Source organism: Pholcus phalangioides, unplaced genomic scaffold (assembly GCF_987345545.1).
Source record: "Pholcus phalangioides strain wild (caught in Gottingen) unplaced genomic scaffold, Ppha-v1.0 ptg000015l_1, whole genome shotgun sequence".
Classification (NCBI taxonomy): Eukaryota; Metazoa; Arthropoda; class Arachnida; order Araneae; family Pholcidae; genus Pholcus; species Pholcus phalangioides.
The window spans coordinates 2757063-2783759 of NW_028301608.1; the positions used below are offsets into that span (position 1 = coordinate 2757063).

The 26697-nt window shown below is 34.9% G+C and overlaps 1 protein-coding gene across 2 annotated transcripts in view; it reads left to right on the forward strand.

The window, feature by feature from the left end:
- Positions 1-26422, forward strand: part of LOC149075243 (ubiquitin-like modifier-activating enzyme ATG7) — a 40708-nt gene extending 14286 nt beyond the window's left edge. The window contains exons 8-18 of one of the 2 annotated variants that reach the window (XM_089242549.1): positions 394-515; positions 1454-1541; positions 4559-4703; positions 9535-9693; positions 9796-9853; positions 11601-11731; positions 15421-15585; positions 15844-15959; positions 18946-19111; positions 21729-21848; positions 26208-26422. In XM_089242549.1, coding sequence (XP_089098675.1) covers positions 394-515; positions 1454-1541; positions 4559-4703; positions 9535-9693; positions 9796-9853; positions 11601-11731; positions 15421-15585; positions 15844-15959; positions 18946-19111; positions 21729-21848; positions 26208-26240 — 1303 coding nt within the window. In that variant the 3' untranslated portion in view covers positions 26241-26422. Of the gene's footprint in view, positions 1-393; positions 516-1453; positions 1542-4558; positions 4704-9534; positions 9694-9795; positions 9854-11600; positions 11732-15420; positions 15586-15843; positions 15960-18945; positions 19112-21728; positions 21853-26207 lie in introns of both variants that reach the window. The other variant, XM_089242550.1, reaches the window with a different exon arrangement.
- The last annotated feature ends 275 nt before the right edge of the window (positions 26423-26697 follow it).

The following is a 26697-nucleotide window of genomic DNA, read 5'->3' on the forward strand; positions in this document are numbered from 1 at the left end:
GTTCGAATACAAGGCTACAACAGACAAAATGCCCAACGAGGTGGCTGAGAATGTATGCAATGTATATGTAGGCAATGTATTTAATCAATGAGGCTTTTGATACAGACATCAAAATTATCATATCATAAACTTGTATTTGATTTTTAAATATTGAATTCATTTTGAAAAATTTATGAAAATCTAATTTTTAATCTCATGTTGAGAATTTTTTTTCACATTTTTCAAAATAAAAGTAAGTTGAAAAATTATAAGTCAAATAAGGTCCTACATGTATTTTTATTGCAATTACCTGAAAAATTTGATAAATAATTAAAAATTCATATTAAACAAACAGTAAATGTCATTTTATCTGTTCATTTTCGAAAGTGTTGGTTATAAAAATATATATTTTAGGTGTAAGAATAGTTTCCACTGGGATGTGGTTTGCCTTAGAGATCGTTTTAAAGATGGTTCCAGAACTTGCAGTCACAGCATTGTTTTGTCTGTTGAAATGAAAGATAAAGTACCTCCTACAGGTAATATTCATGTCATTACATTAGGTTCTACTTATTGTTTTTGAACCATCTGTCTATTGATAATATATAGGAGGAAGGGATGCTTCCATGGCCAGTTTAAAAGATAATTCTAGACCAAGGAACTATGGGTCCATGGAAATCGGTTTCCCAGAGGTTTCATCCATACCTGTGGGGGACATCTTCAGTGGTGGAAGATGAAAAGCTGCTTTGGTCTTCTTGAAGACCAATTTCAGCCAGATTACTACTATGCTGTGGGCTGCAGCCTGCGTGAACAAAACCCGGACCTTGTGATGAAAACCCAGCACAATGGTCACACAACTGCTCATCGGCTACCAATATCAAGGCCACAAATCTTGTTTGTATGTCAGTCTAAAGCACAAACTTTTGAATGTGCCACTTATATTTTATTTCAAAAAAGTTAAATTTTTTTTCTTTGAAAATTGCTTTTTTGAACTTGTATTTTTTAAGACATTGGGATTATTTTTTCATTGATTCCTTTTAGGGCTTTCAATTTGTCAAAAAAGTGTTGGCTAGCTACATCAACTCAACACCAGAACATAGTTTTCTTATGCAAAAGAAAAATGTGCACCCAAAAATATCTATCTTCAAATATTTTTCAGTATTTATACACTATATGATAATAATGATGGTATCATGAAATATTGGTAGTAAGCCTTACAAAGTGCATTCAATTGTTTCATTTATTTATTCGCAGATTGCTCTGCTTGAAAAAAACTGATAACCTCAAGTATCTTGGAATATTAATCCTACCAAAAACTTTATTCTTCTATTCATCTTTTTAATCAACTGCAAAAGAAACATGACTTCATATTCAGACAAAAATTATTTAATATTTCATTCTTTAAAAAAATGTAAGTAAAACCAGTGTAAATTATGTAATGCACGCATTTTTCGATATCTTTGATGTATAATTTCAGTATGTCCAAAAACTGTTGGTTGGGAAAAGAACCAGAACAAACTTTTACCAAGGAAAGTGGACATGAGTTCAAACATGGATCCAGTCAAGTGAGTGAAGTTAAACAAAATCAAAACATAATTTTTAATAGTTTTCTATGGAAAATCTTTTAATTTGTTCTATGAACCGCCTAAAATTTCAAAGTAACTTTCATAGAACATTAAGAAGTACTGTGGTCTTTTTGGCTGTTTACAGACAACTGTAAAATTTTATTCAAATGATAAACAAGTTCACATTTGTGCCTTAAGGCTGGGAAACCTAAGAGAACCACCTCCAGTGGATTACTATTAAAACTACTGACGGATAAAGGAGAATTTAAAGTATGGTGAAAACCAAACAACTCAACATCTTTTTATGCATGCTATGCGGTTAAGTTCATGAGCCGCTGTGGCAGTTGAGTGGTCATAGTGACAGACTCGCATCGCAAGGATCCGGGTTCAAACCCCACCGTCACCACAGTGGTGGTGGGCTGAAGTTGGTTTTCTGCGGTTCCCAACATTGAGGCACGAATGCGAGCTGATCTGCCCATTAAAAAGTCTCACCGCAGAGAGCAACAGGCCTACAACAGTATAATTATTCATTCATTACATTTCACTCACTATGAGTTGAGGAAAAACGCATAGTTAAAAAAACTGATTGTAGATGGCAGCACTACACATAACAAGCATTACACAGAAGCAAACTTCACGGAAGGTTCACTATACGTACATACTCATTCCAACATGTACCAATAAGTAGAGGAATATGAATGAGGCAAGGCCGTCTTAAGAGTATCATGGGCCCCCAGGCCTATTTATTTTTCTGAGGTTCTACCAAACAACTTCTCGAAAATTTCAACCAGATCTCATTTTTGCGAAGCCCCTGGGCCGTGCCCGGGTGGGCCCATGCCTTAAGACGGCACTGGGATGAGGTACATGTTTGGTTTAGTATATAGTAGTTAAGTTCATGAGCTACAGTGAAAAAATGTTTGGCAGTGGTGTGCTATATGATATAGTCAGCTCATTTCTCGCTCATACACATGCAGATGGAAAATATAAGTTGCTAGAATGTCCAGACTGTTCAATTTGATATAATATCACTGAAACCCTTAAAGTCAGGTTTTTTTTTCAAAATATTTATGAGAAAGAGGTGTATCCGGAAAGCAATTCCTTAATGGAAATGAATTAATCTGCTTCAGGGGAGAGATACTCATTGGATTCATTTTGATTTGCATGAAAATTTAGCTCACGATGCAGCTGTTTTACGATAACACATGCATTCATATTAACTTAAATCTTTGTTAGCTGAATCTGTATACATTAGTCGAGGCATAAAAATATCAAAAGGGTCTTCGTTAGTCAAAAAATTCATAAGTTGATAGATTTTTTAGTGGAGGTATCACCATTGTTATTTCAGAACATGTGCTCACCATAATCACAAATTGGGGACAATCTCACATGTATGAGGAATGAAGCAAAGGCTGGTTTGCTATGAAGCAATAAAGAATTACAGATTTCAAAGCAGATTGCATGTACAGTGATTTTAACTACTGTTTTTTGTATTAGTAAATTTCTTTATTTTACGTCACGTGTATAATGAACATTGGGGAAATAAATATTCCGGCTGATTGAAATAGTTATCTGTGAATCAGATTTCTTAAATTAAAAGAACACAGTTCAAGCAAACCCACAGTTGACAAAATCATACAATTGAAAAGTTTAAAAAGAAATTTGATAAACATGTTTGGGTAAATCAAGAAGCTATCCATACTTAGAGTAATACAATCATAAATATTTTTTATGGGCATTGTATAATATTTTATCATGTATGTATAGTTTTTAGTTTTTATAATTGCATTTTTCATTGGGTTGCTGTAATTTAGAAATATCTGACATCCGTATTTGTTATGGGCATCTTTTACTCGTACACCTCATTGGAAATTTTGCCTGTTGTGGCCTTGTATTTGTATATAAACCCATACATTCTCAAATAAAAGATATGTCAATTGTATTTTCTGAACAAAAGGTTGTGCTTTTGGTGGTTTTCATGAAAAAATCCTCATATAATAAGTGCACCATGAAATACTCAAAATTGTGGTGTGTTTTTAGGGGAAAAAGCTTGTTCCAATGTATCGAAATGAGTGGTGGAAAATGATGCAGATATAGGCTTATGTATGTGCTTGAAACTAGTAATACATTTGTTTCTTTTTTCTTTTTTTTTGCTAAGTTGATTATTTTTCGAATACCCCACTCATATTACTGTAGCAGGCTAATCTTAAATTTTACCATAAGGAGATGGTAAAAGTCTGAGAAATAGTGAAGTAGTATATTATATCCAGCATCTTTCCACCACATCCCCCAGACTTGACTACTAGACACTGGCTACTTCATGAAGAAGTCAGACTTCAGACATACTTAAATGACTGGAGAATCATTATAAAGAAGTTATCATTATAGGTGGAATGTGTGACCATTATACTAAGTGCATCAGGATCAAAGAGTAATATCATTACATAGGATTTTCACTATATATGTTTGTCATTTATTTGCCAATAGGGAAAAAAATTACAAGAATTTCTAAATTTATCTTAATATTCTTTTTTTGACCCTGTCTCTCTCTCTCTCAGTAAATTTTCTCTATGGTATTAATGTGTTATTAGTTCCATGTGTGACATTTATGCTAATCATGCTTATGTTTAGAAATTCCTCTTTGATTAATTAGTTTGAATATTGATTCCAAACCAAGTGATTTTGGAATCAATTCTCATAATTGCAGATATCAATTTTTATTCCTGCATTTGAAAAAATAATTCTTCACTATAGTTTCTAATATTAATGTAGAAACAAACACTTGAATAGAATAACATAAAATTTCATAAAGTACTCAAGAAAAATTAGTTTAAATTTAAACCTGACCACGCATTATGATGCTACAAAAGGTGAAATACTTTGTAAGTTGCTATGAGTAATAGGAAATTTTGAGAAATGTATAACAAGCATTTTTTTATTCTATTTAATGTTTTTTATATTGTCCGTAAAGTTTTAAAAATCCAGAAGTTTTTCTCTTCTCCTTAATTTATGCATTTTAGACTGGCAGATGCTGCGGTTGATTTGAATTTGAAGTTAATTCGATGGCGAGTATTGCCTGAAATAGAATTGGATGTTATAAGTTCTTCTAAATGCCTCCTGCTAGGTGCTGGAACGCTTGGCTGCAATGTTGCACGTTGTTTGCTGGTGTGTGTTGCATATATATATATTGTTTATGTAATGAGATTTCAAAACATGTTCACAATAAGTCAACTACCTGAATAAGATTATATTTAACAACTTTATATTAAACTTTTTGAAAATTGAGTATGTACTTAGACATAATAAATAGCATCAAGATGAACACTAGATAAATCATAAAAGTGATACCTTGGCTTTTGAATACAGATTTAACTAATCAATGTTTAAATTCAATGGAGTTGAATAGGCTATTGTAATGCAGCCATGTTGTTAGCTGAATTTTCCTGTCAACATCATCAGAATTAGCGATAATAACCCTGATGAATTGATGTCTGCCTTGGAATCACTTTTCAGAAATACCTCTATTTCTCTGTCAAAAGGCTTTTTTAAGTGATTTCATGTAAAATAAATAAATACCTTCAACAACAAATGTGATGTTTTAAAATAAGCTCTATCTTCAATGCACATGATAAGATGCTTGGTATCAAACTAAAAGGTGTGGCTAGGAGCTTATCCTTTCTGTCAGTATGTATGAGACAGCAATCAACTCAACATCTCATGGGGTAAATCCATACACCGGAGTGGGTTGTGCTCATAGTACTCCATAAGTACATAGTTCAAAGTGAAAAATCTTTGGTTTTGCATATTCATTTGAATTCTCTTTTATTCTGTTGTGAAGCTTTCATTCCAAATAAAAAAATATTTAGTCACTACCTTAAGAGGCCAGGGTTTTTTATCATTGTAAAGAAGGCTGTGGCAGGCTAAGCTAGCTGTTCATCTCAGCCTTTGGTCAGTTTATGTCCTTTGTAATAATTTTTGCTGGTTTATAAATTTATTTTTAAATTTTAGGAAACATTTAGAATGAATTAAAAAAATTTCTGTATTGTCTGACCATGGAAAAATGGCTTATAAGAAATGGGAGGAGGGGGGGGGGACATCCTCCAGCAGCAACCTTTGACAATGATTTTTTCTTTCCTCCATTTCTTCCTACTGCATAATAAACCCTTTATTTTCTTGATGGAAGTCATTTATATTTATTTATAAACTCACACAACAGGCATATGCCCAATTACAGTAGAGTGAAGAAAAAAGAAAAAAACAAACGTAAACAGCATGTTGCAATACAGAAAGGCAAAGAATATTACAAATAATAACGGCACAACAATAATAACGCAAATAAATATAATAAAAAGAGAAAAAAATGTCAAAAAAGCACATGAGAACTTCCACACCTGAGGAAGCGGAAAAGAGGAGAATTTTCCAACACGTTAGTTCGGTATGGTGGGACATAGAAGAGATTGTGGTTACGAAGATCGATGCTATTGCAGTGAAAACTGATTTGCACTAAAATGTCTGGTTCAAAATTGCTTTTGCTGATTATGAAACCGACATTCCTTGATGTTTTTGAAACAATGTTATTAATATGCAGGTTGAAATTGAGAGTCTTATCAAAAGTGACACCTAAGTCCTTCATGTACTCTACTCTGTCGAGTGTTTGACCATCAATATTGTAATTGTACAGGATGGGACTATGCTTCTTACTGAAAGACAAACATTTGCACTTGGCAATATTCAGATTTAACTTATTGGTTGAACTGAGTTGTTCGACAGAATTTTGTAGCATCTCAGCGTCATCTGTATTATTTGACTTGGAAGATTTTAACATCATCAGCATATATCAGCAATTAGAATCTACGTAATTTTCCAAATAATTTATGAACAAAATAAAAAGCAAAGTACCCAAAATGGACCCCTGAGGAACGCCAGTAAGACTAGGGTAACGGGAAGATTTGGCACCATTAAAACTTACTTGTTGGTATCGACCTATGAGGTAGGATTAGAATCAGTTAGCAAGGTGACCTGAAAACCCCAAGCCCTTATTTTTGAAAGAAGGATAGTGTGGTTAACGCTATCAAACGCTTTGGAAAAGTCAGTGTAGATTACGTCCATTTGCGTGTTTCTGTCAATAGTGTGAGAAATAGCTTGAGATATTACAACAAGATTCGTACTAGTAGATCGTTTAGTCATGAAACCATGCTAATGTGCAGAGATCCAGGACCGAACATGGCTATAAATTCTCTTGTGCACAAGTTCAAATACTTTGCAAAGGGCACTTGTTTTGATTATAGATCAATAATTTAATACATCAGCATTATTGCCTTTTTTAAAAATAGGCGTAGTGGTGCAATTTTTCCAAAGTGACCCGAATGAACTGAAACATTGAAGATGGTAGTGAGTGGAGTTGCCAAATAGGGGCCACAGCCTTTCACTCAAAAAGGTGGTATATTATCATCACCATGTCTTTTATGAGCTTTGAGTTTTTTAATGGCAAGAAGTACATCATTCTCAGTAATAGGGCTGAAAAAACAGTTGTCAGTGAAATCATAATCATCGACATAATTAACACATATACTATTAGAATTATGGAAAACAGAACCAAAAAAATCTTTGATCAATTCAGCAATTTCAAAAGCATCAGAGGGAAATTTGCTGAGGTAAGACCTCTTATTTGGAAAATGGTTTTTGAGAGTTCAAATTTTTACAAAAAGACCAAAATTTTTTAGGGTTCCGGATAAAGTCATTTTCAAGTGAATTCAAATAATTGCGATTTTGAAAACATATTTTTCTTTTAATCTCAGCTTTTATAGTTCTCAGATCCTTATAGGCAAGCCAATGGCCATGACATAGAGAATTGTAAAGTTTGTTCTTCAGTTTGATTATCTTAGTGATTTCCACAGTAAACCAAAGTGGAAAACAGCTTTTCTTAGGCTTAAGTTTGGGGATACATATATTAAATATATCAAATATCACATCATAAAATTTAATTAATGCTTCGTCAACATTGATAACATTGAGTAAAAAACTCCAATCTACAAACGCTGAAACATACTTATCAATGCGTCATAGTCAGCTTTCTTGAAATTATACTTTTTGTCAAAAACGATATTACCACTTATCAAGCTTTGGGAAAAATGAACTGACTGAAAGTTCTAGAAATTCGCAACTTTGTTAATTTGAAAAAATGCGTGGCTTTGGACAAAGTTTACAAATTCAACTGCTTTAACTGCAGCATTGCTAGTGGGATCACTATATATCCAGTCAATTGATGGCAAATTAAAATCACCCATGATTAAAAAATTAGATTTAGAGTGAGATAAAGCATCAACAGAATTATAAAACTCATTATATAACGTACAACTAGATGAAGGGGGAAATATATAGCACATATGTGCACACAGAAGAAAGGTGACAGTTTAACAATGACCCAAATATCTTCATTTGAAGTTTCAATATTTGAACATCTATTGGAAATTAAAATATTTTTAACAGCAATTAGAACACCACCATCTCTCGTAGATGTAGAAGATTGGCAGTCACGTCTATAGACCGTATATCTATTGTCAAATAATTCTTTATTTGATATGCTATCCATAAGCCAGGATTAAGTGATACATATTATGTCAAAATCGGAAGAAATAACTGAGATTAAAAAATCATGTGTCTTAGTTCTGAGTCCACGCGCATTCTGGTAGTAAACAGATATGAATTGGCACTTAAGCTTGTGAGAGTCCTGAGGTGATCCACATATATCATAACTCGACTTATTGCATCATGCATTTACTTGAGTGTGTCTGAACCCGTTTCCTCTTTTATGCAAAAAAACGGTCTAACTACAACACCAGAAGGCCAGAATGAAGCAGTAGTCATCAAGAAGTCATATTTATTATTCGTAATTTTAATTTTAAATGAGTTATAAGCAAAGGGTGCACTTAGACGCTCACACTCATGAACTTCTATTAACTCCGGTTTCAAGAAAGAAATAATTGATTCATCAGTGGTATCATTTCTGCATCAGCCTAGATATATATAGGAAAAACTCATACCGGCAGAGAAGCAGCATTCTTTTGCATCTCTGGAGCCCATCAGTGTAGGGCGTTTTCTTCGACGTCGTCTTTGTTCCACGAAGGGAACATTATCTTGTTCCTCCTCATTCTGAAGTTCAACCTCCAGAGGGGGGGCTGACATTGACCAGCTGCGGTGCTGTAGGGTCAGATTCCACTCTTGGAGTAGGTGGAGAGGTAGAAGGAGCACGAGTGTTCTCTCCTCCTCTTGTTTTCATTGTCGCAGTTGAATGGGACAATATTCTTAGCCCCTTTGCTTCTTGGTGGGGAACAACATTACCCCTACTAACCGATGGAGGAATTGACTCCATGCAGAAGACCTACTGAGATTGTCATGCGACTTCCTCTGACTTGCATCTTCGATCGCCTTTCTCAAAGCAAGCAGCTGTTCTTCCATTCTGGAGATACTGTTGAGTACATGAACTGCGGGAAGATTGCGAAGATCTCATGCAGCGAAATTAGGAATGAATCCCTTATCCATTGCAAGCCTAAGCGTGATGATGATGTCTTCCATCTCAAGCACTGAACGAGGGTTAGTTGACAAACCACGACGATTCACGTTTTTGGATGTAAAATCCTGATGAGAAAGATGATCCATCATCTCAATTTTTGCCGCATGTATGGCGTCTTCATTATAGAAATTAAGGCACATATTTGCAAGTTCGTCATTTAGCATGGAATGAACATAAGAACAAACAAAACAGAGCAGCTCGTTCACACATGGCGAGGTAGCAGGGGCCATCTTGGCTCTGGTCATAAGCCATATTTCCCTGGTTAGAATATAAAAAACGTATGATAAACATTTCAACTGACAAATGTGAACAAATTATCTCTTTCAGTTGAGATATCACTATTTATGTTCTTCAATTTTCCACTTCTCTAAGTACACGCAGTGAGTGAAAAGAGCTATCAACCGTGTTTTTTTTTAAATCTAGGGATGGGGTGTGAGAAATATCACGCTAGTGGATAATGCTCGAGTATCTTTCTCAAATCCGGTGCGACAGACTCTTTTCCAGTTTGAGGACTGCTTGAATGGAGGAAAGCCTAAAGCAGAAGCAGCCTGTGATGCTCTGAGGAAGATTTTCCCTGGAGTGGTACATAAATACAGATAGCTTTATAATATTAATAGGTGAATTACATTTAAATCAAAAATGCTAAGTTGAATAATAATTGAAACAATGCTTTCAATATTTCAGAACGCTGTTGGAAAACCGCTTAGCATTCCCATGCCTGGACATTATGTTTCTGAAACTGGTAAGATTCCTTATCTGTTGTCAGTCTAAAAAAGCTTATTTTCACTTAATTTTAACTACATTTTGATTAGAAATAGTCATTTAAAGTTTTTTTGCAACCTCAATTTCTCTCTCTGTATGGCAATTGGTTGTGATGACAAATAGCCATAATCTACCAGTTACTAAGTGAAGAATAACTCATGTATATTCCCCTGTAAGAATAATTTCATTTGGCATATATTCTAAACTTAATAACGATATTGTGTAGTTGCTTACAAATAATTTTCCTTTTAATTTAGAACAGATTTTGTGACAAAACACAAATGAAATTGATGTGAGCAAATATATTTTGATGTACAACAAAAAATTAACATGACTTGCAAACTGATTTAAAGGAGAACTGTTGCCATTGGGCAAAAGATGACATTGGTTGTGGATGTGTGAAGACTTCATTTATCCCAGAACGATAGTTTAGAGTAGATTTATAAAACATAAAAACATGTATGCCATATCTCATCAGTGAGATCCTTTAGTTGCACAATAGAGTTAAACTTAACATGACCTGAAACTCTTTTTATTGAACATCTTATCGAATTCTTATTTATTATTTTGATACTTTAAAGATAGTTTTCTATAAATTTAGCATACAAAAGTTTAAAAATATTTATTAATTGGATGTATTTCAAGAGTTAACAATGAAAATCACTGTGATTGGAACTATTCAAAAAAATCCTGAAGAAATTCTAACAGAATTATTGCTGAATTGTCAATGGGATATTTTTCTGTTTTTTTACATTGGTTTTGATGAACAACTGGCCCTAATGTACAGACACTGTGGACATGCAAGCAAAAGACAGACCCTTGTGCCTACCTTCTTCTAGTTCTGAATGATTGTTGGGCATTATTAAAGGTAGTTGATTTATGATCTCATCCAGGGAAAACTTTAGACTTAGTTACAGTCTGCAGTTAGTCTTCACTGAATCATTGAGAGTGGAAATTTAGAAACTGCATGTTGTAGCAGTGGCTGGATCAGCAGTACAAGCATTAAGTTTAAAGGTATTCTGCTTGTCCACAGTTTTAAGATAGAAAAAGGAAGACACAACACACTGATCATTTGATTGTATGTTGCCCAGAACACTAACAAATTATCTACAATATGTATGCACTGAAAAATTTAAAATATCTTCAAGCGATTTTCTTTAATACAATTATGATTATTTCTTTATAATGATTGAAATTATTTAGTAAAATACACAAATAATTTATACCTGGATAGAAATTGTCATTTAAATTATGTGAAATACATAAAATCTATATATTAAATGTGGGGGTTACCACTCACCCTAGGTCATTACTGGGTTCATTATGATAAGACATAGTGATAGGGTTTATATGTAAGAATAAAATATATTGAATCACTTTTCATGAAGTGCCTGAGTTTTTTATTAGACTTCAATTTAGATGCAAAAATATCAAGTATTTTAATCATCCTTCACATTTTTCCAATATGCTTATCCATTCCCAAAAAATTTAAACTCATCTTCACATACACAGACTGTTTCAAATTCGATTCCTTTCCTTGAACAATAACTGATTGGAACAACCTTCCATCAAACATTATTGATTGTATAGCAGTTTCCAATTTTATTTGTAACATATCATTCTTGTATAGGCCTTGGCCAAGCAATATTGAATAAATAAATAAAATATGACGAATTTATAAATTTTTTACCACCGTATGCATGTTTTTTTTTTCTCTAAACTATTAGATTATGCATCAGTGAAATCAGATGTCCAGGAATTAGAAAACTTGATCAACGATCATGATGTGATTTTCCTTCTCATGGATACTAGGGAAAGTCGTTGGCTGCCAACAGTGATTTGTGCTGCTAAGCAAAAAGTGGGAATGAGTACTGTCATCTAAACCTCTCTGAGTTTTGATCTTTTATGTTTTATAAATTTGAGCTAGAAATACAGATTAAATAGTTTACATTTATGACATAAATTATTCCAAAATTTTATTTTATGTAAAATCTTGAGAGAAAGAAGTTATATTCATGGATTGTTTTTACTTTATATTAGTTTTGAATACAGAGGACGAAGCTGTTCTCTGTTTTGCACGACGTCATACCCTTTGTTCGAAAAAAGCGTGTTTGTATATCACATCCTCTATGGTTCACGGATAGCGTGCGGAACCTTTATCTTGAGAAGAAAAGAGCATTCAGAGAGTATAAAAGTGGACGAGGTGACCTATCGTTGTTTACTGATAAAAGAAGACTGTTGAAGAAAGCGATAAGGGATAGTAAAAAGGAAGTTGAATCTAGGTTGGCAGATAACATTGGCTCTGACCGAAAATCATTTTTTCGATACGTCAATAATGGATGTAAGGGGACAGTTGGCCCCCTCTCGATAGGAGGCTCTAAGGTAGAGAGCAATGTAGGCACGTGTAGTGCTTTCAATGACTTTTTTGCGTCGGTTTTTAATGGAGATAATGATATTCGATATACGGGTGTTGCATGGGGTAATAAAACCCTCAACGATATTCAAGTAGAAGACGTGGAGGTCCTAAATCTTCTAAGAAATGTATGTGCAAGCAAAGCACCAGGACCAGATGATATCTATCCCAGGGTTCTCAGGGAAGGTGCTAATGAATTGTTGGGGCCAGTCGCACAGATATACAGGAGTAGTGTTGCTGAGGGTATCGTCCCGAGAGATTGGAAACTGGCCAACGTTTTTCCGATATTTAAGAAGGGTAGTAGAGAAGTGGTGTCTAATTATCTTCCAGTGAGTTTGACGAGCTCCCTCTCGAAAATTTTGGAAATTATCATCAAAAGGCAGTTTGTGAAGTGGATAGATGAAAATAATGTATTGTCGGATAATCAGCATGGGTTCAGGAAGGGGAAGTCATGTGTAACTAACCTCCTTTGCTTCTATGATTACGTGACTAAGGCTTTGGGTAAGAGCAAAAATGTCGACGTTGTTTACCTTGATTTCCAGAAGGCATTCGATCGGGTCCAACATGGCAAACACTTGAAGCGTTTACACGAGATTGGAATAGGGGGCAACTTGCTGAATTGGATAGAATCGTGGTTAAGAGATAGGTCGCAACGAGTTATGGTGAACGGGGAATTCTCTGGTTGGACAGACGTCACAAGTGGAGTTCCTCAGGGAAGTGTCCTTGGCCCCATACTTTTTTCACTTTTTATCGACAAACTCGATCAGGGTATCGATGGAATTACTAGCAAATTCGCAGATGATGTGAAGCTAATGGGGGTAATCGGGAATGAAAGTGATAGGGAGTTGCTCCAGACCAACTTAAACAAGATTGCAGCATGGGCAAATGAATGGAGCATGACGTTTAGCGTAGATAAGTGCATGGTCGCTCATTTTGGTTCGAACAACCAACGGTTCTCTTACGAGTTGAATGGTGTCACTATCCCGGATGCAACTAGAGTCACCGATTTGGGAATTCTCATTGACGAGCGACTTAAGTTTTCTGAACATTGTTCAGCGGTTGTCAAAAAAGCGAATACAATGCTTGGTCTCATTTTCAAAAAGGTCTCTTCGTGTTCTCCTAAAGTCATTCTTCCGCTTTTTCGAGTCTTAGTTCGTCCTGGACTGGAGTATGCTGTAAGGTTTTGGAGACCATACCTACAGAGGGACATAGACTTGGTTGAAGGGGTGCAGAGAAGAGCGTGTCCTTATTGGCACACAGGGCTTGAGTTATGACGAGAGACTTCATTTTTTGAATATGTTTACATTGGATGAACGCAGGTGTCGAGGAGGTATGATCGAAGTGTTCAAAATTTTCAATGGGTGGATAGGATGGACCATGAACTTTTAGTACACCGCCAATCGACTGCTTTTACAAGGGGACACCAGTGTCGATTGGTAAGGGACAATGCAGGGTTATGGTGTCGCAGGGAGTTTTTCTCTAATAGGGTTGTTAATAAATGGAACAGCTTACCCCCGGAGGTAGTAAATTGTAACACAATTGACACTTTTAAAAAGAAATACGATAAACATGTTGGGGTAAATCGAGAAGCTATCCATTCTTAGAATAAGACAACCATAAGTATTCTTTATGGGCATTGTATAATATTTTATCATGTGTATATATTGTTTATAATTTGTGTTAATTGCATTTTTAATTGGGTTGCTGTATTTTTGAAACATATGGCATCCATATTTTTATGGGCATCTTTTTATCAGCCACCTCGTTGGGCATTTTGCCTGTTGTGGCGTTGTATTTGTATTTATTTTTGGTCAGTTTCCTAAAAATATATATTCAATTTTAGAAGAAATGGGTAAAAGTTTATGCTTATTTTTTGAAGCCAACTTATACATCACCAAGAAGCTATGTAACAAACTTCTGAGTCTACTATCATAAAGCTAAATATCAAAACATTATATCGTTAACAAAATTATAAGTGTCTCATAAGGTGGTATTAAAAAAGAATTTTTGAACTTGTATAGGAACTGAACAAAACAGTATTCAGCCATTATGTGGCTATCCTGAGAATCAGTATGCTAAGCAATCCTGGTATTCACATATTGTATAACCCCACACTGTATTGTTTGTTTGTGATGAGTTGTAATGCGGTATTGCTACTAAAAATGATATGAGAACCTAAAGAACATGCATCAAAGTGTCTGGTTTAAAATCTATATGAAATAAATTTCCAAATCCCAGAATTCATTGCAGCAGGCATTTGATGGATGTGTGCTAGAAGAAATACTAATTTGTGTGTGGCATGGATGTTTCAAGGGCCAAAAATCACTTCAAGCTAATGAATATTCTTGGTACAGATGTTTTTACAGATTTCAGCATAGAATTTGTGAATCTTTTCATTCGAGTTTGATGATTTTTTTACAGCACTTGGTTTATTATATTGTCTTGAATGAGTCCCTAGATATGTTTGCAGCAAATAACCTTTAATCTTCAGAATGCTTCCATCATCCACAGATGATGAGCATAGTAGCCTGCTCAATCATCCTGTGATGATTCAAAATTTTTTTAAAGATTAAATTCTTTAAATGACATATAAATGGCTTACCTGTACATACTCTTAGTTTTTATTATTATTATTATTTCTCTATTTCTCTATTCTCTGACATATTTGCTTGTATTGTATTCTGTATGGGAGGATGTATATAGGATTGAGTAGTAAGTAATTGAGTAAAGCATCTGGCTCCAATCATTAGTTTAAAGGTGATTTTGGGTTCAGACCCAGATTTCCCTTTTGTATCACTCTCTTTTCTCGATTGTATTTAATTTGCAATGTCTGAGTGTGATTGACATCTATCACAAAATAAAACTGAAAAAAAGGAAAAAAATTTTTGTGCTCCCGCAGCATTTTTCCGACTTTTTCCGCAGATTATGATTTGAAAGATAAAGTGAGCATTTTGTTTGAATATATATAACAATTTCCATATGGGTTCTCTTCTTCTGATGATGGGCATAGACATTGCTTGCGACTTGAAAATGGTTTGAGAACCCCCTTCCGATAGCATGAGGAAATTTGTGTGATAAAATTGTTTTTGTATTAACTTATTTTTCCACTTTTCAACTTCTTCCCCTCCTATTAGATGGTTTTGAATGCTGCTTTAGGGTTTGACACATTCCTTGTTATGAGGCATGGGTTCAGGCATACAGATTCAAGTTCTTTCGTTGCTCCAGAGGGCTGTTGGCAAATCATTGGTGGACAAGATCTGGGATGTTATTTTTGCAGTGATGTAGTTGCTCCTGGTAATGTGAGTATAATACACATGTTTTATAATCAAACTTGAAATACATGTTTGTTGGATTTAAAGGAAAAAATTTCACAGCTTTTTCAATTTTTTAATAACTCTTGTGTATGTACGTGCTATTAATTTTTAAGGGTTTTGGTTTATGTAGAAAAACAAACTGATAAATTATACATACATTGGAGATTAAAAAGGTGACCTCTTGTAAATAAGTGATGTAAATAGCATAAAATAAGTGCTTATGATATGTGTTTATACCCTTAGTCCACAAGAGATCGCACATTGGATCAGCAGTGCACTGTGACAAGGCCAGGTGTCTCATTTGTAGCTGCCGCTCTGGTTGTGGAGTTGATGGTCAGTATTTTGCAGCACCCTCAAAGGTAAGAAGTTTTATGTCACATAGAATAAAAAATATTTAAAATTTGTAAAAACACACTATAGTTATTATGAAGGATTTTAGACTGTTCGTCTATGACGGCTAAACAGCTCAAAATATTTTCATCATAGCGAAACATACCAGAATTTTGTAGCCATCAACAATGAGAGCTCATCATATAGGTGCAATAAATAATTCCCGAAAAACCTACTATCAGATATTATATAAAAGGTGCAGTCAAAAAGTTTGGTGAATGGTCCAATATTTCAAGAACAACGTGGGTCAGAAATATGCATTCATTCATGCATTTTGAGAGACATGTAAAGAATCGCCCCCAACATTTTAAAAAATCTAAGCTGAAGCAGAGTTGCCGAGGACAAAATAGAATGCATTGAGTGTGAAAGTTGATGTCGCAATACAATGGAACCATGGCCCCCACATCCTGTAGCGAGGCCCCTAGGCTTGGATCTTTTGCGGGCCCCTCGGTCAGACTTTTAACGGGCCCCCCTTCTGTAGCTAATTTATAGCGTGAAAAAGTGAAAAAATGATGACAATCATCTTGGGCCCCAGGCTAGAGCCCCGTCAGCTCCCCCCCCCTATGTGGAGGCCATGAATGGAACAATATGTAAACATAAAATTGTGCAATAAAATTGGAAAAACTGCAATGGAGACCCATGAAAAATATTCATGAAGGTGTATAGAACACAGAAGCAATGGGCAAAAAATTTGTTTATGATTGGTTCGAATGCTGCAATGGAAAAGAAACTGTTGATGATGAGTTGCATTCATTTCGACCAGTAACCTGTAGAACACCAGAGATCATCAAACAAGTGTGGCAGAAGCTTGTGGGTAATCAGCAGCTGACTTTAATAAAGGTAGCAAATGAATTGGGGGATTAGCAAGGCCACTGCAAACTTCCTTCAATTCTCCCAACCCCAGGGAGTCATGAAAAGCCTACACTTTGTAGACTTACCAGACAGCCAAGTAAGAATGACATTGTTGCTCCGGCAGATTCCAGAGAAAGCTTTTGCTGAAAGTTTTCAGCTGCTTTACAACCATTGTCAAAAGTGTATTGTCGCTAACAGAGATTACTTTGAAGGTCAATAAAGGCATTTTGTTTGTATCTTGTGTTTCCTTTATTTTCTGAGACCATTCACCAATCTTTTCAAGCGCATCTTGTATATTTCACTCATTAATAGAACAGAAAAAATATTATTTTCTGTTAATGCACATGTGCATGTAAAAAACTAGTTTATCTCTCTATTATCTATTAGCCTCACACATACACTCAGAACATTTTTGCTGCAAATAAAGTCATTTGCAGTGTTCATTAAATTGGTCTCCAATTTGAAAAGTCTTTCCACAGAGAGCAGGCAGACCTTCAACATAGTACTTCCATAACATGGAAATTCAGATATTTGCCATTTTTATTACAAAATATGGGAACAGATGGGGGCACTGGAAGAACATGAAACATGCATAGGTTTGACAACATAAATAAAGTAGCCTCACACATACACTCCGAACATATACACATTCCGGCATATACTGATTCGTTAGTAGTTCACATGAGATGAGGTGTATGTGTGATCAAGTAGTAGCAGTTTTCATTGAAAAATTATGTTTCTTATTTCCAGTAAGTAAACTTTTCCCCGACTTCTTCTCGGTCGTAGGTCCTCGGCTATACCTCCACTACGATTTCAGGCCGAAATAACTGGATTCTAGACTCCCAAAAGAAGAAAACAACACTTTATTTAATTTATTATCCAACACCTCCAACCAAACCATCCTGTCTCTTCGGTACAAACTTTTACACTCCTTCCCTTTTTCGAATGTCTCAACTCGTTCTCGTTTCTCTCTCTCGTGACTCCTGTTTCTCCTCGCCCTTTTTCCAACCTCTTTTCTCCTGAACCTTACACAGTATGTTATACATTTTAATTTTTCCTAATCTTTGTATTGGTGAAAAATGAGCAGATCTTTGTTTCCTTGTTGGTTTTATTCAATATATGTTTCTAATTTATTTTCTGTTTCTGGAATTTTGATTAAACTTGAAGATGCAAAGTATATGAGAAATTCAAGTACTCAAGATATTTATTATATGAATACAAATATTTAAAATCAAATTCGGTTATAACGATCTCAACGTTTCAGTGAAATTTTGTCATTACAACTAAGATTAGCTTTTTTGACTAAAACTATAACCAGAAGCAATAAAATGCTGTGCATGATGGTTTGAATGATCATATTTGATCGAAAAAAATATGTGGAAAATTGGGTTAATTTATGCTGGACATAAAAATTCTCACCAAATATGTTGCCAAATGTCAGCAAAAGTGTCAAATATTACTTATAAAGAACCCTTGGTGCTGCAGTAAGTCTGCTAAAATGCATTTCGTGGGAAAGAAAATTAAGTAGCAAATATATGAAATGCATGTTTATGGTAATATTCATTATCACATGATTTATAAATTATATAAATTACCTTCATTCCTAATTCTAATAAAAGTTAGAAATTGAAGCTTTCACTGTTCATTGAAAAAACAGGATATTTTTATAAGAAAAAGTCGGGATGGGTAAAATACTCTGAAATTTTTTGTATATAATGGTCATATAAATGAGCAAGTTATAGCTTCAAACATATAATAAATATATTTTTTTAAAGAACAGCAGACGAAAAATTCCCTTAATGTGATTGGCCCTAATACAAGGAGTTTCTTAGGAAAGTGTCATTGAAACAGAAACAAAAGTGAAAAAACAATTATTATATTCGTGGTGGTTGCTTCTCATCTACGTTTTAAACAAGGTTCATTAATCATAGGAATCATTCTGGACTATCTACTATTGATGTTACAACCAAAGTTGTTATAACTGAGTTTGACTGTATATGAAGAAAAGATATAGGGATAAAACAAAAGTTTTATAAAAAAAGTTTCAATTTTCACTGAGATACAAGAGTTGAGTTTTATGATTTCTTTTTTTCTGAACTTCAGAGGTGGTGCTCCTGCAACAGCTGAAACTAAGAATGAAGAATATACAAAGCATTCAACCACCCACTTTGGCATTGTTCCTCACCAAATCCGAGGTTATTTGGACAAGTTTCAAAACATGGTTCATGTTACCAGAGCATTTGATCATTGCACTGCATGTTCCAAGCAGGTGAGAGAAGATAGTTTCTGTATTTGGATTGCAATGAAATTGTCTATTGCATTTTTTGAAAATTATTTTAACAATATGTACTTACTCAAGATTCTGTGGTGTTCTGTTGAAGCATTGACAAACTTAGAGTGACAATAGTTGGCATTAAAGAGGAACAAAACTTTCTAGGGTATGCAATCACAACCATGTTTTTCAGCAAAAGTACTTGTGCAGGGCTAATGCTTGCTGGAGTTTTATTCTTCTGGGGATGACTTCATGCCTCAGACATAGAGATTTAACTTTTTAACTTTGAACAATGTTTTTGAATAATTTATCGCTGCTCATGTTCCGGCATAATACTCTGTGCCTCTAGCTGTGTTGTAAACATGCTGTCAAATACTTTTTGCACTTATTGTATTCTTGTTGAACCCTGAACATTCAAGTTATAGAGCTTTGATTTTGAAATACGTGAGAAATATTAAAATTACTTGAAGATATTTTCAAGCTGTAACGTTCAAATGCAATTTTATTTATTACCTTTTCATGGTATTCATGAAATTTCATTATCAGTAAATGGCATTAGTTATAACAGTGAAGAGATATGCAAAAAAATCTTGCAATTAACCTATTCACAACTTGAAATCAACATCGGTTATGAAGACATAACCCTTTAAGTAGCATTGAGATATCTTTCCTCCTTACAAGCCTCTTATTTTAGCATTGACAGCCCAGATATTTTGTAAAGTTGATTTCTCAATGGAACATTTCTCCCTATACCCCTGTTAGTTTGCATCTTCTCAAAATTGGAAGACCACCTACTTCATCAAAAAAGATATGCATTTTGAATGAGGCTTAATAGATTTCTGTTGTGCTGCTGAAAGGGTTAATCATCGTGTCAAAGAAAACTAGAATATATGCTAATAAAATTGGCCAACACTTCCATATTTGCTTTGTTATGAAAGTTTTTGGCAAAGGGAAAAGTTCAATTGGCGCTTAAACTTGCAATGAATTAAGTTTGATACACTCTTATGAAAAGGATTGCTGTCATAAATATGTAGCACATAATTTGACCAATATTGGTTTTCAAGGAAGAAGTGGCATTTGAAACATAGACATTGCGAACAATACTTTACCAACTGTTCACAGTCCTATGCTCATAAAACACAGTAGGTCAATAGCACATATTAACCATAAAAGGCCCTTCTCCCAGATCTGAGTTATCGATCAAACCTGTCTTAAAATATGCATGAAGGTGATTTTGCTTGAACTGAGGAAATGAAAATTGATTATGAATGAGACATGCTGAATAGAGTAATCATCAATTTTCCATGTTGAATTTTTTTCAGGTGTAACAATACACGAAGGTTTCAACATCTGGCCGATGTGAAGACGAATTCCAGAAAGAAAATTCAACTTCCTTTGTGGGGAAATGAACCCACGTCCTATCACTATTGGATGAGCGTGCTAGATCACTTCACTATGAAGGCAATGAACTTCTCTCCTTAGAGTTCATGTGTGCTGAACAGGACCATACATGGACAGTCTGAATTTTCTTTCCCGAATTCAAGCAGCTGTTGAAACCTTTGTAAGATCAGCAGAGAGTGACATCATCTTCGGGGTAACAATGTAGTCTTTGATTTTTCCGTTCATTACTGTGAAGCAGGGTCACAACTAGGATGGAGCAGGCGGATCCGGGTGCTGGACTCGGGGGGGGGGGGTGAAAATTTCATTCTGAAACCTCTCCTTCAACATTACAAGGGGGCGTCAAAATGCACGCTTGCCCTGGGATATCAAGCATCTAGTGGTGGCCCTGCTATGAAGGGCCGCTATTCATCTATAAGTTGAAAATAGTTAGCCATAGCAGGACCACGAGAGATTTCTGATGCAACTTCAAACCAAAATTTGACATGTTGATTGCCGTTCAACCCAACTAACATATTTTAGTCCACCTAAAACCAGTATGGAATAACAAAATTAAAATGAGTTCCAATGGCAAAGTTTAGTTCCTTTTCAACCACAGAAGGTAGATTTTCATCTGCAATCTGAGGAGTTAGTTGCACCTGATGATGTTGTCATTGGTATTGCTCCCAACAGACGGTTAAACGTACTTTATTGTGCCTAACTGCAACGATTTGAATCTTCAAGTTATAATTAAATTGGTTTTCGGAAATTTAAAAAGGGTCATGTTTTCCTTAATCATCTTAAAGAATGAAATAGTAGAAAATTTTAATTTTTAACAGAGTTGGATGATATTGCACTTCATCCATTTTGAAAATGACAGTTGTATTTGAAATACTTCATGCTTTATTCTGCATTATTACTCATGATAGCATTCTTAATGTATCTCAATAATGTCAAACATTTAGCCGCCTGACAGTCGAGTAATTAGCATGCTAGTCTTTTGCTGTGCAGGTCTGAGTTTCAGTCCTGGTTTGGGCATGGATGTCTGCTAACAATGACAAATTCCCTGGACAGATCATTCCTTTCTTTTGGGAATATATAAAGTCAAAAAAAATTTGTAAATTACATAATTTTTATTCAAACCATTCATTTCATTTCCAATCTTTAGCATTGTATCATTGATTGTGAAAAAATATAGTAATGAATATGAATTTTTCTTAATGGGGGGGGATTATAGATTATTGATGCATACAAGCAAGGAGGCTTCGATTTTCTCTTGAAAGCGTTCAATGATTCCCAATATCTGGAAAAGCTGACTGGACTTGCAGATCTTCTCAACAATGTCGATTTTGATGATGCAAGTATAAAACTTTAATATTTAATGACAAGTAGCTGTTACCATGTCTAACTACACATAAGTAATCATATGAATTTACTTTACAACATTTTCATTTTTTATGAGAGTTTTAACTGCAAGCTTTTTTTTCTTACAATATGAACTGTGGAATAAAGTAAGTTGAGGACTAAATACAGCAGATGCTGTTTATTTGAATCATGGATAATGTTATCATTCGGGTATTGTTATTAGTCTTGCAAAGTGCCGAACAGACCAATGTGATAATATGAGAAAAATTTCTTTTATATTAGGGCTTTGGTTTACATCATCGGTAGCCAATAGCTAGCCAAATGAGGTGATATTTTGTGCACCCCCCCCCCAACAAAGTACTAATACTATATATTTTAAATTGGTTTTCTGATCATTACTTGAGCTATTGGTTTCAACAGCTGACTTTCTGATTAACAGACTATTTGCATTCATTATTTCTAGTGACATAATCACCATAGTATTTTGTTATGTTCTCACCATACTACCTTTTCAAATATGCAAATTTTCTCAAAGTTTGTTTTATGAACATTTTTGCCTCATTTCTGTCCACCACCTTGTTAGTCAAGTTGCCCATTGGTGACTCTGTATTTATAGCTGAATGCAAATTTTGTGTTCTGCTCACTGTGGCAAAACTTTTTTCAAAGTGAATGCAACTCACAATGGCACCTCAAAACTTCAACCACAGACCTTAATCATTTTAAAAAAGCAAAAAAGTTGTTATATTTGATGGTCAGGTTCATATTATGCTGTTGAACAAAGAAGTTATACACACGAACACGATGATTGTGTCTAAAACAGAGAAGCATTTATCTCATGAAAAGCTAGTGCATCGTATCTTGGCACCATCATGTGTGCACCCATTCTGGATGGTCATTATTATATGCTGTTTGGCACCTTTCCATCCCAAGAATGACTTTAGGAGAATGTGAAGAGACCTTTTAGAATGCTTGGACTCATTTTCAAAATGGTCTCCATACTCTCCTAAAGTCATTCTTCCTCTTTTTCGAGGCTTAGTTCGTCCTGGACTAGAGTATGCTGTGAGGTTTTGGAGACCATACCTACAGAGGGACATTGACTTGGTTGAAGGGGTGCAGAGAAGAGCTACGTGTGTCCTTATTGGCACACAGGGGTTGAGTTATGAAGAGCGACTTCATTTTATGAATATGTTTACATTGGATGAACGCAGGTGTCGGGGAGATATGATCGAAGTGTTCAAAATTTTCAAAGGTATGGATAGGATGGACCATGAATTATTAGTACAACATCAGTCTACTGCTTTTATAAGGGGACACCAGTATGGATTGGTAAGGGACAATTCTAGGTTATGGTGTCGCAGGGAATTTTTCTCTAATAGGGTTGTTAATAAATGGAATAGCTTAGCCCCAGAGGTAGTAAATTGTAACACAATTGACACGTCTAAAAAGAAATACGATAAACATGTTGGGGTAAATCGAGAAGCTATCCTTACTTAGAATAAGACAACCATAAGTATTCTTATGGGTATTATATAATATTTCATCATGTATATATATTGTTTGTAATTGCATTTTTAATTGGGTTGCTGTATTTTTCAAATATATGACATCCATACTTGTTATGGGCATCTTACTCAGCCACCTCCTTGGGCATTTTGCCTGTTGTGGCATTGTATTTGTATAATAATGAAACTCCTCTTAAAGTCTAGAGATGTGTCAATCAATTATTTGAGCATCTTCGTTTGCAGAAGAGACAGTAATTTTTGATGCATTGCATCTATAGCTTGGGACACAATCAGATAAATGGACTGTGTGTCAGTTTATGAAGAACTCTTGGAGCCTAGGGTAAAATTTTAATAACCAAATTTTATGTATTTCACCATATTACTTGATGGTGGAGACAAATCTATGAGTTTTGTGGGTCATTTTACTGATGTGGCTTATACACCAGAGCTGCCCCTGGTGTGCCCCCCCTCCCCCAGAAACTGCAGCTGACCATTATGCTGCTGTGGTGGTCAAGTGGTCAGAGTGATGCATTTGCATTATAAGGACCCGGGTTCAAACCCCACTGCTGCCACAGTGGTGGTTGGCTGAAGTTGATTTACTGTGGTTCCTAACTTTGAGACGCCGCTGTGGTGGTCGAGTGGTTATAGTGACGGACTCGCGATGCGAGGATCCGGGTTCGAACCCCGCAGTGGTGGTCGGTTGAAGTTGGTTTTCTGTGGTTCCCAACTTCAAGGCGCAAATGCAAGCCGATCTCCCCGTTAAAAAGTCTCGCCACAGAGAGCAACAGTCTTACAATGATAAATCATTCAATCATAACACTTCACTCATAGTTAGAAAAAAAAAATTGGTGGCAGATGGCAGCATTGCACATAACAAGCATTACAGAGAAACAAAATACTTCACGTCAGGTTTCACTACACGTACACGCACATTCCCGCATGTACCGATTCGTTGGGGGTTCCGCGGGGGGGGGGGGTTGTGTGGGCGGGGTGCATGTGTGGTGTAGCAGTAGTAGGTAGGGCCTCCAAAAAATGGCTCGGGATCCATGATGTTCTTAAGTCAGCCACCTCGTTGGGCAATTTGCCTGTTGTGGCGTTGTATTTGTATTTGTAAATGCGAGCTAATCTCCAGTTGAAAAGTTTCAGCACAGAGAGCAACAGGCTACAACAGTACATATATTCAAACATCACACTTCACTCAGAATTTGTAATAGATGGCACCACTTAAAAGTTTTTATACAACACTGTATGCTGCACTCAGACTGTTAGGTGCACATACTCACACTTTCGGCATAACTCAGTCAGTTGTAAATTGCCCATGGTGATAGACAGAAGTTGTGCTCACTTTGACAGAGAAAAAGCTGACCTCTATGTGGGCTTCCAAACAGTGAGAAGGTGGCCACCCCTGGTTTATATTATCAATATCTATTGAAAGTTTTTTTTTTTGCCTATTTTGAAGCTCTACGGCAGAATGAAACCTTAAGTTATCATTACCAACCTGCTATGTAGGAGATCAGAATATGTACACCCCTCTCTTATGTACAAACATTTCTGTATGTTATTCACTATGTAATCAAACCATAGTAGCCGCTATGATTCATTTACATGTGGAGCTTCTTTTTCAACAGTCTTTCTACATTGAAGGCAAATGTAAGGTATAATAAAACAGCCCCCCCCCCCTTTCAGTTCTTGGTCAGTTTCTTTCAGATGACCAGATTCACGGTTACTCAGTTGAAAGATTTTCTAAAAGGATCTAAAGTACATACCATAAATTATAAAAATAATATATATTAGACATGTTCCATTCTAATTCCTCACAATGAAATTACATTTAAAAAAACAAAAACAGGATTTTTAGCTTAAAGGAAAAATAACGTGTTTTATAACAATATGGGGGAAAAAACTTCACAATTGATCATTTTACAACTAGTTATGTGGGAAAGAAAAACGAAGTGGTCCCATTTTCAAACGTCCTGTTTGAACAAACAAAATGTATGGTCATTTCATTTACTTCTGTTCTCTTTCGGATAGATTTATCAAATGGTTATTGCTATAAAAAACTCTGAGTCTCGATGCAATCACATTAAGCACAGTGCACTGTATATTTAAAAAAAAGTTGAATGCAATTAAAATACAGGCATTTTTAAAAAATTGTACATAAGAGAAGTACCACCTAATTTGTTTTTTCAATGTAAACTTTGAATATGTATTATAGTAGAACTTGACAAATCTCAAGTGCCAGGTCACTATGGCAACTAAAAAATCATCATTGACACCTTCTTTTTTAGTTTTTATGATTGCATTTGTAATTGGGTTGCTGTATTTTTGAAATATATGACATCCATATTTGTTATGGACATCTTTTTCTCAGGCATCTCGTTGGGCATTTTGCCTGTTGTGGCCTTAAATTTTATTTAAGATGCGTGATGACGTAATTGTAGTCTGAGGGTAATGTGGAAAGTTCAAAATTTATGTAAGCATTTCTACTGACTTGGAAATAGTCACCAGGATCCAGAAAAGTCAGCAAAAGATATTTTGGCCACTCTTCTTAGAAAAAAAAAGTGCCTTGCTGCTAGTAAATTTGGCTAGCAGATAATTTTTTTTAAAAATTTGCCAATCCCTTTATTTTAGTAAGCATTCTCTCAACTTTTTCCACTCCATTCACTTTTATGGAATTTAGTTTCTAATGATTAAATATTTTGAGGAATTTTTCCAAAAAATTTTTTTATTGAAAAGAAATTTCTTCAAACCATTAAACTGCTAGAACTTTTAAAAATTCCTAAAACTAGTCAATTTTATAGCATGCTTTGTTATTAATAACCAATTAATGTGAAATTTTAATTTTGCAGATTTATGAACTGAGTGATGATGGAAGCATTTAGCATTCATCTGATAAAGAACAAAACACTGCTTTTTTTCCCTTGTCATGCTGTATTTTTTTAACGATTCAAACGTAAAAAGTTATTTAAATTATATTCATATCGCACTCATTGGTTATTGCAAATGAATTATTTGTATATTTTGCTTTACTGAATAAATGTTTAATTAAATAGCTATAAATTTGAAAATGCATTTTTTTTTTCTGGTTTCTGATGGGTATTACAGACACAGTTGAACATAGTTTGGCTTTAAACTTCTAAAGAACTTGTAAAAATATATACAATTGAATTCCAGCATAACAGACTTCAATAAACCAGAGAAATCACTTCGCTCTAACGAAATTTCGTTATAAAGGAATTCCAGATTTTCTTTCATTGTTTCTATGAAAACTTATTTGGGGGATTAGAAAAGTGTTCGTAAAAATGAGATTTTTTGCTATAATGGTATTTGTTAAAACAA